The sequence below is a fragment of the Chanos chanos genome, chromosome 3, assembly GCF_902362185.1.
Source record: "Chanos chanos chromosome 3, fChaCha1.1, whole genome shotgun sequence".
Classification (NCBI taxonomy): domain Eukaryota; kingdom Metazoa; phylum Chordata; class Actinopteri; order Gonorynchiformes; family Chanidae; genus Chanos; species Chanos chanos.
The window spans coordinates 42,078,636-42,092,500 of NC_044497.1; the positions used below are offsets into that span (position 1 = coordinate 42,078,636).

The 13,865-nt window shown below is 41.7% G+C and overlaps 1 protein-coding gene across 3 annotated transcripts in view; it reads left to right on the forward strand.

Annotated features, from left to right (window-relative positions):
• Positions 1 to 2,043: 2,043 nt before the first annotated feature.
• vldlr (very low density lipoprotein receptor) overlaps positions 2,044 to 13,865 on the forward strand; it is a 17,198-nt gene continuing 5,376 nt past the window's right edge. Inside the window, exons 1-16 of one of the 3 annotated variants that reach the window (XM_030769966.1) lie at positions 2,044 to 2,098; positions 3,785 to 3,790; positions 5,220 to 5,339; positions 6,408 to 6,530; positions 8,199 to 8,321; positions 8,756 to 9,127; positions 9,696 to 9,818; positions 10,192 to 10,314; positions 10,710 to 10,829; positions 11,121 to 11,246; positions 11,517 to 11,688; positions 11,827 to 12,051; positions 12,147 to 12,265; positions 12,354 to 12,493; positions 12,897 to 13,038; positions 13,419 to 13,568. In XM_030769966.1, the coding sequence (XP_030625826.1) occupies positions 2,044 to 2,098; positions 3,785 to 3,790; positions 5,220 to 5,339; positions 6,408 to 6,530; positions 8,199 to 8,321; positions 8,756 to 9,127; positions 9,696 to 9,818; positions 10,192 to 10,314; positions 10,710 to 10,829; positions 11,121 to 11,246; positions 11,517 to 11,688; positions 11,827 to 12,051; positions 12,147 to 12,265; positions 12,354 to 12,493; positions 12,897 to 13,038; positions 13,419 to 13,568 (2,239 nt within the window). Of the gene's footprint in view, positions 2,111 to 3,784; positions 3,791 to 4,832; positions 4,856 to 5,219; positions 5,340 to 6,407; positions 6,531 to 8,198; positions 8,322 to 8,755; positions 9,128 to 9,695; positions 9,819 to 10,191; positions 10,315 to 10,709; positions 10,830 to 11,120; positions 11,247 to 11,516; positions 11,689 to 11,826; positions 12,052 to 12,146; positions 12,266 to 12,353; positions 12,494 to 12,896; positions 13,039 to 13,418; positions 13,569 to 13,865 lie in introns of all 3 variants that reach the window. The other 2 variants (XM_030769965.1, XM_030769964.1) reach the window with 2 other exon arrangements.

Genomic DNA, 13,865 nt, shown 5'->3' on the forward strand with positions numbered 1-13,865 from the left:
GCAAATATTTTTTCTTACTACTGCTGTTATTATCCCAACCCAAACTTCACTCACTAACCTGCTGACTCCTCTTTGAAGCATCCTCCTCTGGTCTCATAGAAATGCACTCAATGTAAACATACATTACTTTTAATACCCTCGTATTCAATCATAATACAGAACTTCCCATGTGCTAAGCTATTGTTCCACTCAGTGGACGAAACTGTGAACTGCTGTGAGAGAACATATCGTATTTTTCTGAAATAACAGGATGTCATGAGGACAAGTATGAGGGCCCTGTGAAAGACTTTGAGGAAAATCTGTGTTTTCACCCAAGACCTCAAAAACAGTGTGTATGACTGCGGTTTCTTGTTTCATTTGTACATCTTTGTCTTGTCTAAAAATAAAAAGAACACAAGACATGTTATGGTTTCTCTGCTTTCTCAGCAGATCAACGGCGGGCAGATCAACTGAAATCACATTTAATTCTCATGTCTCATCAGAAACGGCCCTGTGTATAGTTGTCTCAAGCACTTACGGATATAACATCCATGACTGTATTGTTTATGTCTAGAATACTCTGGAAAGGTTTGGAAGAGACTAATCTTTTAGAGACTAGCTTTGTTTGTGTGACCCCGGGTGAAGACTGAGCTTTCACTCTGGTTTCTTTGTTTCATGTATTCATGATGAACGTTCAGTTGACTCCTGCTCTAGCTGGTCTCCTCTCCATTTTTCATCAGAGCCAGAATCAGCTATCTCTCTGCAACTGTCATATTTCAAACCCTCACATACCTTACAGCTATACAGACAATAATGGGTCTACATGAATTCAAGTATTCAAATTTTGGTTACGTGTTCGTCCATAAAAACATTTCACACAACATGAGGTCAGGTCAGATGAATTTGAATTTAATACATTTTAGTCTCAATGCTTTTAAAATCTAGAGCCAAATAATTCTGTTTTAAGATCTGTGATGAAGAGAAAGTACATGAAAACTCAACTCTTTGCAAGATACCCCACAATATCTGAGATGAGATTGATGGTCTGATACTACAGACTGAAGTGTATTTTCCACTGCAAACTGCTGAATATTCTTTCATTCTGAGAATTTCTTTTAAGAGTCACTATTTTTATATTTTCAACCGCAGTGTAATCTTCCTATGAAGAGCAGTTTAAAGGATGATCCTATTCTGAGGCTAAAGCTTCAACGTTGATGTCAGGTCTCAAACCAGTAGTTCTAGTTTAGCGGACAGGAGGCTCTGGGGCTTTATCCCATGTAAGCTATTCACCCAAATCTTAAGTTTGATTAAATAAAAATGGTTACACCCCTTTTTTTTTACAACGACAAAACCGACTGATAGGCGTAAGTGCATAACAAACAGGTCTACACACGCATGTTGCGTGTAGACGACTGTAAAGTGACAGCTGCTTTTAATATTTCAGTTCATTTTTCATTACACTCTAAATTAAAATATTTTTGATCTGTTACTATAATAATGCGATGCAATGCATGGATTTTTATTTTGGCTTTTTTGTGAATTTAAATAACCTCTAGCGTAACCAACTCCCAATAGGCTCCAGTGCACCCCATCTATACGCGTGTATTGTTTACATATTAACCTATGAATAGTTTTGACGTGGGACGAAAATAGGCTATTGTGTAAATGTTTCAGAATCGCAAACCCTTTTTGTTGCTGTTGTTGCTGTTGTTTTTTGAGTGGTTTTAGGGTACATGACGCTCCTTGAGGAAAATCCATTGCAGGTGATACAGTGAAGGTGCGGAAAGGGTTAAATATGTGTAAATGACACGTTGAGGAGGGGGGAAAACCTTGGCTCGACTGGCGCGGTTATTTGCTGCAGGTTCACGCTATCAGTAAATTAGGACATGGATTGCGGTACTGTGACCGGTTCCCAAAGACGGAAAGGCTGAAGTGAGCGGACTAAATGAGATAAAAGCGCTTGATTTACGTTGGTTTCTGTTTGTTCTACATTGGTGTATCGGTTTGCCACAGTATCAGCGGAGACGGACGAGGCCAGACCACACTGTACAGCGATACCACGAAATGGTCACGTCTATTCTGAGGTTTCTTATCCTACCGATATGCCTTCAACTGTGTGGTTATACTCGAGGTGAGTACATGGAAAGATGAAGCCTGAATAGCGACTGCCGATTTTTCTTATCGTGTGCGAGTACAATACAACGAAGCTGTCTTCTCTATCTTTAATTTGACAGAAGGAGTGCTATCATTTCTTTGTAATAAAGGCACTGTTTGATAGGTGTGCGGCACTAAACATTCATAAAACGTTTTATTTTCACGGATAACATAGTTTATGATTTATGGCTGTGACGTATGTAGTCTTTGAATTGTTTTCAGCTGATAGTTGCCTGGTAATTGTGGAGGCTGGGTCATTGATCGTTAAATTAAAATGCGTCTCGTCAGGCCTCTGCGAATGTTACATACTACCTTCGATCAACAAATTATTTATGGTTGTCATTAATTGGTCTGCATTACAGTCATATTTCCTTATTTTGCTTGTTTTCGGTCGTTTTAGAGGCTCATTTTAGCTCCTGTATCAACAGATGCGCTCAGTGCATGTTTTTTTCTTTTACCGTGTGGTAGAAAGCTTATTTATTTATTAATTCATTCATTCCTTAAGATGAGCCGAAGGTACTCGATTTTCCATTTCTTCCCTTTATTCCCCGACGGTTGCTTATATACAATGAGTAGAATGGAGTGTGGGTGGGAAGGGCTGGACTAAGGGAGCAAGTGTCAGTGAAGGTAAACGCAATACTTAGCCAGTATTGCGTTAATTTCATTAGCTTGTCAACTAGGTGGGCCCAGGGATCTACCATACTGAAGTGCTCTGGTTCATTATTGAACCGCAGCAAGCAACACTTTTACCGAACGCCAAAATACAGTTTTTACACTGTCAAACGACTCAATTTTATTCCCCTCATGAATATTAAAACTGTGTTTTTTCTACATATAATGGTCTTCCACGCAAATTAGCGACTGGAGAGTTGACCTAATTCGTCTGAGAATTGCTTTGTGATGCGCTGAGTATGGTCCCGCAGTGTTGAGTGGGCTATTGAAGAAGCCGGGTTGTTAGATATTATGGTGGGGGCGGGGACTGCACTCGGCCTCACCATGGCTGGTGCTGGCGTCCAATGTCCTAATGTAACTGCATGTTGCCACCCAGAACGACAATGAAAGCTAAACATTGAGCTTCATCTTGTGTGTTGTTGGAATGGATACCTGGATATTCTCATGTTCTCATTGTTGCTTGTGTCTGTATTGAACCTGCCATGTGACTGCCAGGTGGTTGAGAGGGCAAAGACGATTGTAGTGAGGTGGGATAGTTTCTGTGATATAAATCAGAAGTGTTTTCCTGTTATGGAGTGTACTTTCTTGTTATGCTCTCGGAGGTATCACATAAAATTGAAAGATCTGATGAGTTTTTATTTATAAGGACATGTTCTCTTTGCAGTCAGCTGTCAAGGCAAACTAAGAGTTGTGATGAATTGCTGTTGTTTTTAAGAACCCAAAGCACAATTTGTATGACCTACATTAAAGAACAAGTCTTAAGATTTGTAATCTTACTGTCAGCTAAGCACACTACATTCTAGACTATGAATATAAAAATTTGTTCAGGCATTGCACAGTAATAGTGTGGTAAATCATAAATGGATAAAATTATGATTTACCATGGAATGAGAGTTCACTGATGTTTTAATATTCAATTGCTTCATCTGTCCTTTTGACTCATTTGGACATTTGATTTGAAATGACCACTTGTCATGAGTATATGGTTCAGAATAAACAATAAAATAATCAAAAAGACATGAGGATGGACGGCTGTGTTCTGTTACACGTAATCAGCCTAACGGAGAGCTGGAGAAAAAAAATGTCCCTTCTTTAGGTGAACACTGTGTAGGCACCATGTGCTTCTTACAGTTACAATCCTGTTTCCTTACTAGCTCTGTCTTTTTTGAATTGCAGCATGTACTGTAAAATCCAGTCGTCATCTCATTGGTTGTCTGTGGTGCTAAGCGTTCCATTGTGGCTCTGTTTTGGAGAAAGCTTGCTTTAATTGGCAGTGATGGTGACAGGCCAGTTGCCAGACGATGATCTGAGGCTGTTCTCCTCACTGGGTCATTAATGCGAGCAGTATCAGCCATGACCCAGCGGCAGCTGATTCTGGAGAATGTGTCGCATGTCACAGTGGTCGCAGCTAAAGTGGGCACCCGTGAAGAGACTGCATTGTTTAGCAAGCAGCAGCCACAGGGTCACTGGTTCAAAACAAATGCGTGAAACGTTTTGTGCCAAGGGGCTGTTACAATACACAGGATTGTTTTGGATGGTTTTTGTAATTCATAATGATAAAAGGATGTCCTCTTACATAACCTGTAGACACTGAGTTTTGTTTTTCATTGCCTAATGAGCAGAAAGAGTGGTTTTAGATCAGCACAGATTTTTTTTTTTAATATGAATGAGACCCATAAAAATATGAATTGATAATATCTTTCTCTCCTCAACAGTGAAGTCTTCCTCTAAGCACGCCTGTGCTTTAGGTAACTTTTTGAGCTCTTGGTGACATGGTTTATAAGGTTATATTTGTAATAATATTTTTAATTTATGACAGTATTTTTATATTGCTGTGTGGGCTGCTTGGAGAAGCCTGGCTGATTTATAGTGCCATGATGATGTCAGTGTGATAAAGGTACACACGGTCCTCTTGTCCACTCTCTTGTAACCTCAGCTTTCGCTGATGACTACTGGCTCCTTTTAAACCTATTGAATACTTTAGCAGCTCTGGCCTGTGGACACCATGTGGGTGCAGTGCAACAAAGTGAACATTTTCACAATGTGAATAGTGTTTACTTTTTTTTTAGTGTACTGTGCCCCTTCTGTTGTAAATTAGTATGCTGTTTCATAGCAAAGCCCGTCATATTAGAATTCCTAAGAATGCATGTCTGTAGTCCTAGTATTTGTGAGGACTTGTAGTAAGTGCAGTTTGTTACTGGTAAGCTGTTCTGTAGGGGTCCTCCGAGATGTAGGTTATGGTAGGTCATTTTTTTAGCTCACTTTTTTTGTTCAGTTTTCAAAGTTCTGACAGAGAATAAGTGCTAGTTTTCCTGAAAATGTTTCATACTTAGAATTACTGCCTGTTGCCATTGTTCAAAATTCAAAAGTATAGTAATTGAAGCTAGTCTCCACTTCCCTGTTCATCTTCCCAGGATCGCGGACAGAATGTGAGCCGTCACAGTTTCAGTGTGGGAATGGTCGATGCATCCCGTCTGTTTGGCAGTGTGACGGGGATGAGGACTGCTCAGATGGGAGTGACGAGAACACCTGCGGTGAGTGACACACCTTGTCACTGTGTGTTTGTGCCAGCAAACACCCACACGTGATTCACAGTTCCCATGTAGCACATACTCACAGGCTTGCTTCAAATCTTGAATTGCAGTGTTCTCTGATGTAACAAACTGTGCACCATTTTGGGGGAAAAAATGCCTTGGCATGTCCTTATGTAAAAGCGACCAAACTGAACGGTGCACTGCTCTACTTAAAACACAGATCCTTCCAATGTATTGGCAGTTTTAGGACTGCTAAAAATTGCAGCAAACATAGGGAGGGAGATGGAGATCAGGGCCCCATCTGGATGAACCAACTATCCTTGTATCCATGTGTAAACTGGGTCATTGATATGTGGGAAAAGAGAATTGAAAGGGAGGGGTTGGCACAGAAATGAAACTCAGCCCTCGAAGAATGATTTTCATTAAACAGTCACGTTGAAGTAATCAGGACTACACCACATCCAAGGTTGTTTTTACGTCATTCAGTGTCTGCTGTATTCACAAGAGTTCAGACTGCCCTCTTCTCATGTTCACTGTTCACTAGCAGAGAGTTTCCCTTCTGTTAGGAATGCCAGCAGGACATAAGTTAGAGGTGCTCCAGCACTTATTGCCATTCTGGCCACACAGAGTGGTTTTCTCTGAGTATGCACTTAAACACTGAGTGGACATGAAGAGACTGAAAATTTGTATGGGCATTGGGGCTGGCTGGGGGGCTAGCTGTTGTTTCCTTAGCTTAGCATCGTAGATGTTAAAGGGATTCCCAATTATATTATAACCTTGGGTTATTCTGTTGTTTAAAGCATAACAATCCATGGAATCTTAGAATGTGTGTAAGCATTCCGGGGGGTGGGGGGCTTTCAGTATTACCCTGAAGGCTTTAGAAACAAAGATTGTCATGATGGGGTGCAAAGTTCAGCTTTTCACAAATTTTTCCAAGGAAAAATATCTGCTGAGCGTGTTGGTTTTTAAGTTACAGCTGAGTCGGTGCTCTTAAGCGAATTGTTAAAAACTGTAGCAGGACACTTGTTTTGATCATTTCATGTTGACTCACAGTTTTTGTGTTTACAGTGAGGAAGACCTGTGCTGAAGTAGACTTTGTCTGTCGCAATGGCCAGTGTATTCCCAAGAGATGGCACTGTGATGGGGAACCAGACTGCGAGGATGGCTCCGATGAGAGCGTGGAAATATGCCGTAAGTCAAAACATTTCTATCCTCATCTGTGGCAAATGTAGAGATGGTTATTTATACTCACTGGTTACTTCAGTGTTTCTCTGTTGAATCACTGTTGCCTCACCCTTGGACCCAGCATGTATTTTGCCGCAAGTGGCCATACATTTTCTGGAAGTAAGCTTTTGTTAAAGCTAGCAGACCTAAGAGCATCATTATCTGTTTACTGCTAGCTTGCTCATTTAGTACATTCTATTAGTGACCGTGTGTCATTTCCATGGTGACTTGTGTCTATTTCTTCGGTCACATAAGAATGCAAGTAAGTGTGTGTGTGTGTGTGTGTGTGTGTGTGTGTGTGTGTGTGTGTGTGTGTGTGTGTGTGTGTGTGTGTAAAATATACTTGTTTATTGACTTTCCAGTAATGGTCATCTGTATTATGCAGCATGTGGCTTATGCCGTGGTTCTTTCTTTGCATGAATGTGAACTGAATTGTGTGATGATACAGTTAAACAAAGTTGGAATGCTCTCTCTATATAAATAGTACCACAGGTCTATATTGGGATATTTTACAGTTGTCATCTTCCATAAGTGCTGACAGTATAAGGGCACGTTCAACGATGCATCATGGGATACATTCATTTTCTAGTGAAACAGCTGTGTCTCTGGTTGGAAATGGCTAGGGATCAAACATCAGATCAGTATGTCAGATCAGGTTACTCACTAGTTCTTTCCAGAGTACTGAAGTGTTATGTCCATTTTGCCCTATCACATCTAAATGAATTTACTCACCCTGAGGGACACCAGGTGGTCACCTAAGGGCTGTCTTCATTTAATGTTCCATATTGGCATCTGCCTTGTACATTGGGCAGCAGGAACACATTTTTACCATGTCAGCTGAGTAGCTCTCCACACTGTACGTGCGAGTCTGTGCAGCAGGACTCCATATCACTCCTTATTTGACCAGCTGTTGGAAAGGTAGTCAGCAGTAAATGGAAAAGAACTGCGTGTGTGTGAGTTTCTAAAGGTCGTGGCTCATTCTTGTGTTTTCTTGGTAAAAAAGCGTCTTTTGAAACTCTTGCACGCAAAGTTCTTTAACAAAAAAAAAGTAAGTGATGGGTATATGTAAACACATGCATATATTTTTTGTTTCTGGCTGTGATTTAGGTTCAAAGTCTGAGAAGGTGACCTTTGACGGTCTGGATTTGGCACAACGCGCATAGTGTTTCACTGATTGGGCAATAGCTCTAAGACCTTTCCTTTCTCTCTGAATGTAGTTTCATTCTACAGCTCAAAGCTGGTCAGTTGTGTTTAAACAATGTTATGAATGGGCCATTGCCAGGAAAGTAAAGATTATACTGTGATGATTCATATCAGCTTACACGTGGTTTATAAATGAGATTGTACATCTACAGTGCATGCAGTACACCACGTTGACTTCCAGTTGGGCCCAGCCCATGCTTTTATTGAAGTGTCAGGCATTCAGTGTGTGTATAGTACCATGTAGTTTACTTTTGATGTAAAATACGTGATCTCTCTTTGGGAATGAAGATATGTGCGTTCATGTTTTCATAATTATAGGTGCTTACAAAATGTTTTTTTGTTTTCCTACAGAGATCTTGAGTCTAAGTAATTGGAGCACTAATCTTTAACTGTCACAGTCCTTTGTTTACACGTCAATCCCTTTGTCCTCAGACACAAGGACCTGTCGTGTGAATGAGTTTAGCTGTGGCGTAGGTTCCACGCAGTGCATCCCGATTTTCTGGAAGTGTGACGGCGAGAATGACTGTGATAATGGTGAAGACGAGTTGAATTGTGGTGAGTTAACAGCCTGGAGCTTTGTGACAATCGTGATAAGTAACTAACACTTTGGATGCTGGGTCAGGCCGTTTCAAATCATCAGGCCATTGTGATTAACATTAAAACACTGACAGGATGAGTCATCCACCCAACCCTAAAGACATTCAAAGAAACCAGCTCCAAAGCCACCTGTCTCTATTCCTGCTTCCCTACAGTTTACTGAGCTGCCACACAGTAGATATTAGTGGTAAAACGGTTTCATACCAAAACTGAAAACCATGGCTCTGTTTTCCCTTTGGTCACAATACATGTGTAATGAATAATGGATTTTTTTTTAACCCCAACTCTTGTAAATCAGTGATTAATAAGGAGAGTCAGAGGCATAAGATGTAGAGGCATTCAATTTGGATTTTTCCTCAGATGTCTCTCCCTCTCGTTTCTGACACACATAGGGAATATCACGTGTGGTCCTCTGGATTTCACTTGTGCAAGTGGCCGCTGCATCTCACGTAACTTTGTGTGTAACGGTGAGGATGACTGTGGGGACGGAAGTGATGAACAGGACTGTGCACCATCCTCCTGTGGACCCAACCAGTTCCAGTGTGGTAATGCCACCTGCATCCCATCCAGTTGGGTGTGTGATGAGGACGTTGACTGCCAGGACCAATCAGATGAGTCACCGCAGCGCTGTGGCCGTCATCCCACTCCTCCTTCCAAGTGTTCATCCAGTGAAACACAATGTGGTTCTGGAGAGTGTATCCACCGCAAATGGCGCTGTGATGGAGACCCAGACTGCAAGGATGGCAGTGATGAGACCAACTGCCGTGAGTGTGTCTGTGTGTCTCTGTCTCTGTGTGTGTGTGTCTGTCTCTCTGTGTGTGTGTGTCTGTCTCTCTGTGTGTGTGTGTCTGTCTCTCTGTGTGTGTGTGCGTGTGTGCGTGCGTGTGTGCGTGTGTGCGTGCGTGTGTGCATGTGTGCGTGTGTGCGCGTGCGTGTGTGTGTGTGTGTGTGTGTGTGGTTCTGGGATGGTGCCTGTACCGTTACTGAGGATAGGTAGTCTACTACAGGGATAGTCATTTTATGATGTGGAGTTATGCTTGTATGTCACTGTATTTAGTTTGGATAATTTGTGTGGACTTTCAAGTTATACATTTATCAAAAGTCTACAGTAGTTATACTTTGATACCATTCGCCTTTCGAAATACAATCTTTGGTCTTGGAAGGAAGTTCATATCCTGGCCCTGTGTGTAGATACAGGTGAACCTTGGTGTATACCATGTGTGCAAGGAATTTTAGTGTGAGTTTGTCTCTGTCTGGAAGAGGTCAAATCTGCCATTAGCAAGGAGCTCTGTGGCTCACTAACAAGCTGTTGTTTTTCCGTCCACTCTCCAGCTGTCCGTACCTGCCGACCAGACCAGTTCAAGTGTGACGATGGCAACTGTATCCATGGCAGCAGGCAGTGCAACGGTATCAGAGATTGTACTGATGGAACAGATGAAGTCAACTGTAAAAACTGTGAGTCCACTGAACCAGAAGGCTTCCTTTTTCCCCTAATTGTTCTGCCTGAAGCATTGCAAAGCGTTTCGTCTGTGGGTAATAATGTTTTTACAAAAGAGGTCAGATGTGGATAAGATCTGGCCTTTCTTGATGGAATAAATAGGTCAAGTACAGTCTTTGTGCACACTTCATCTCTGTAGACCAATGGTAATACAGTAGTTGATCTAAAACCTGAGATGATTTCTTCAAGTTTCATCCTGAAATATCCCATTAATGAGCTAAGCATGATTATATGCTACTTTTCAGCTGTGCGACAATTGTATAGTTATTAACTCTCTTAACAGTGATGGGGTCAAGTTGCACATCATATTTCTGGTGCCCTTTTACACAGTGACCCAATGCAACGGCCCTGACAAGTTTAAGTGCCGGAGTGGAGAGTGCATCGAGATGAGCAAAGTGTGCAATAAGGCACGGGACTGCCCCGACTGGAGTGATGAACCAATCAAAGAATGCAGTGAGTGAAGGCCCTCCTACTGTTATTCACTTTAAACTGCTGTACATAAGTCAGGTCATGCTATTTTACATGTAGCATGACATGAGTTGGGTTTCAAAACATCTGTTCAAAGTCTCATTAGTCATAGAAGGCATAGCATGCAGTGTGGCTCTGGGCTCTTTATGGTTCATTTGTTAAACAAAGAATCAATACTGACTCTTAAATTTGTCTGTTTTACGGGGGTCGGTCCAAGGCCAGTTCTGTTCATGTATCCCACATGCTTTCTACTCACATAACACATCTATTAATAGCCAACGTATTTTTATTTTTAATGCCTCTCTGATTTGGTTGTCCCAGCAAAGCTGAATTATGGATATTTTAAGTGCAGCAAGCACATGCATATTTTTCCGTTTCAGATTTGAACGAGTGCCTTCTCAACAATGGTGGTTGTTCACATATATGCCGGGACATGGTGATTGGCTATGAATGCGACTGCACTCCAGGATTGCAGCTGATTGATCGCAAGACCTGTGGTGGTAAGATCCATAGGTGCTGTTGGGATGATTTGAAGAAGAATTGAGGCTTAGCTTTCAGCAGTGAAAATTTGACTTTTAGTGACTTGATTCAAGAGGGGAGGACAAAAGCCTGCATTCTCATTTTGAGAGAATCCAATCTCTCTACCGCATACCCAATACCTCATGGATGAAATGAGAAGCTTCTGCTTGCATTAAATCTGATCCTCCATTTACCTTTAGAGTGATGATGATATGTGTTTATGTAATTGACTTGCTGTTTCAGTGGTTTTACTGACTACCTCTCACCCTCAGATATCAATGAATGCTTGAACCCTGGGATCTGTAGTCAAATCTGTATCAACCTCAAAGGGGGCTACAAATGTGAGTGTCACAACGGCTACCAGATGGATCCCACCACCGGAGTGTGTAAAGCAGTGGGTAAGTGTGAACAATATTTAGTCTTCCCCCAAGACTTTGAACTTACTCGTTATTGCTGATTATTTTACTGTATTAAAAGCAGGGCTATGGAGGTTCTTAACCAAACTGATCACTTGTTGGTTGGTGATCTGTATAATACTAAAAATTTGCCTGAAAGAGTTTGATTTCAATAGAGTTCCAACCTATATTGTACTACTTGTGACTTCCTTTTTTCCGAGGAAAGGAAGTCAATGCTATTATGCACTGTGCACGTTGTGTTTGGATGTACAGGTAAAGAGCCATGTCTGATTTTCACTAATCGGAGGGACATCCGAAAGCTTGGCCTTGAACGCAGAGAGTACACACAGATTGTGGAACAGCTTCGTAACACTGTGGCTCTGGATGCTGACTTCACTCAGCAGAGGATCTTTTGGGCTGACCTGGGTCAGAAGGCCATCTTCAGGTAATGGATTGTCGCATCTACTTCACTGAGCTCACAAAATTTTTCCTCAAGACAGCAAAGCAAAGTTTTACAACGCAAACTATATTTTCTCATCACTGCATATAATTTACCAGATTTTTACTTATGCTGTGTTCTCAGCATGTTATTAGATAAACGTGAAGATGCAGGCAGTCACACAAAAGTGATTGACAACATTCAGACGCCTGTTGGGATAGCAGTGGACTGGATCTATAAGAACATTTACTGGTCTGACCTTGGAAGTAAGAGCATAACAGTGGCCAACTTCAATGGCACCAAGAGGAAAGTTCTGTTTGACAGTGGCCTGAAAGAGCCAGCCTCCATTGCCGTGGATCCCCTCTCAGGGTAATTCATGATTCTGGGCTATCTGTATTCAGTTGTAAAAATATACAAAGGTAATTTCGCAGCATCTGATTTTATATTCTCTGATCCATCATTAGATTCCTGTACTGGTCAGACTGGGGCGAGCCAGCGAAGATCGAGAAGTCTGGTATGAATGGTGTTGATAGACAGGTCCTAGTCGAGACAGACATTCAGTGGCCCAATGGAATCACACTGGGTGGGTAAAGCTTTATATTTCTATCGTAGTTGAGCAATCCCTCTTTTAAGAGTTCAGTCCGATGTAATCGTCAGAGTTGTCTCGGCAGATCTGATCAAGAGTAGACTTTACTGGGTGGATTCGAAGCTGCACATGCTGTGTAGTGTGGACTTGAATGGAGACAACAGGCGGAAAGTTCTACAGTCCCCAGATTACTTGGCCCACCCTTTCGCACTCACTGTTTTTGAGGTAAGAGTTTAACTATTTAACATTGTTAATCAAGGGCAAAACTTCAAAGTATTATAGCTTTTCCGTAAATGCATTTGGTGGGCAACAAAGCAGTGTTTGCTAGGTAGTATTAAATAAACTACATCATCAATTTATCTTATCCATTTGTAACAATATTTTTTGTATTACATTAAGTCAAAAGGTTGTGCACTGAATTTCATTTCATTATCAACTTTGAAGTACACCTTATAAGCAGCAGTGCTGGAGGATTTGAGTGGCTATGGAGTCTTACTGCTCTATGATTTGTCAGAAGAGCACTGAAATATCCCCACTGCCCTGCAGTATTTGGATCAAGCAAATGTCTTTTTGCATCTGCTTTTGACCCGAGGCAGAGTACTTATTATTTATTTCATTTTTTTGTCAGGATCGAGTGTTCTGGACAGATGGTGAGAATGAGGCCATTTATGGAGCAAACAAATTCACAGGCTCAGATGTAACTATGCTGGCCAGCAATCTGAACGAGCCACAGGACATCATTGTGTACCATGAGCTAATCCAGCTGTCTGGTGAGTCCCCGAGGTCTCGGGGCCCTGAAAAAGAATGAGCCCAACGGGATTCAGTAAACATACTTTGAAGAATGACTGATGGTTTCACTTCTACACACTCAACTCTTTTTTTTTTTTTATCCATGTAGAACAGTGCATGGTGTAATACTTGCCAGAAGATTACTGATTTGGCACATTTTTGGTTTTTGTTTTTCTTTGTCTTTTTTTTTTTTTTTTTTTATCATTACCCATGTTGGGTTGCGCAATACAGAAACAGCTTGTTAGTAAATGCCTAGGGATCTTTGGATTTAAATGTCTTCACAGAAATGTGTCATGAGTGTTAAAGAGCTTGGCTAAGAGCAATGACTGAGGTGCTTTGTTTTGCTTGTCTCTCTCCGTAGGGACAAACTGGTGCAATGAAAGGGTTGAGAATGGAGGCTGCTCCTACATGTGTCTGCCAGCCCCTCAGATCAATAAACACTCGCCCAAGTACACATGCGTTTGTCCACAAGGCCAGGAACTTGCCTCTGATGGGTTCCGCTGCAGACCAGGTAGATACCCTAGTTGTGAAGGAGTTAAGTACTGTTGACTAAACTCTGCTCTGGTTGGCCCTCCCCCTCTGGCTGTTTCAATACCATTCTATTCTGAGTGAGGCTTACATTTGTTCCGTCCTCTCTTTGTTGTGGCAGTGAAAATGTCTTGGTTGTGTGGCTTGACAGCTTGCTGTAGACTGGCTGTGGTTGTCACAGTTTTCCCTTCAGCCCCCGGGCGCCCCCCCCCCCATCCAGTGAAGGCTGGGCAGAGTTAGCTTCAAAGCTTCTTTCTTTCACAGAGAAGACAAGTCTCGT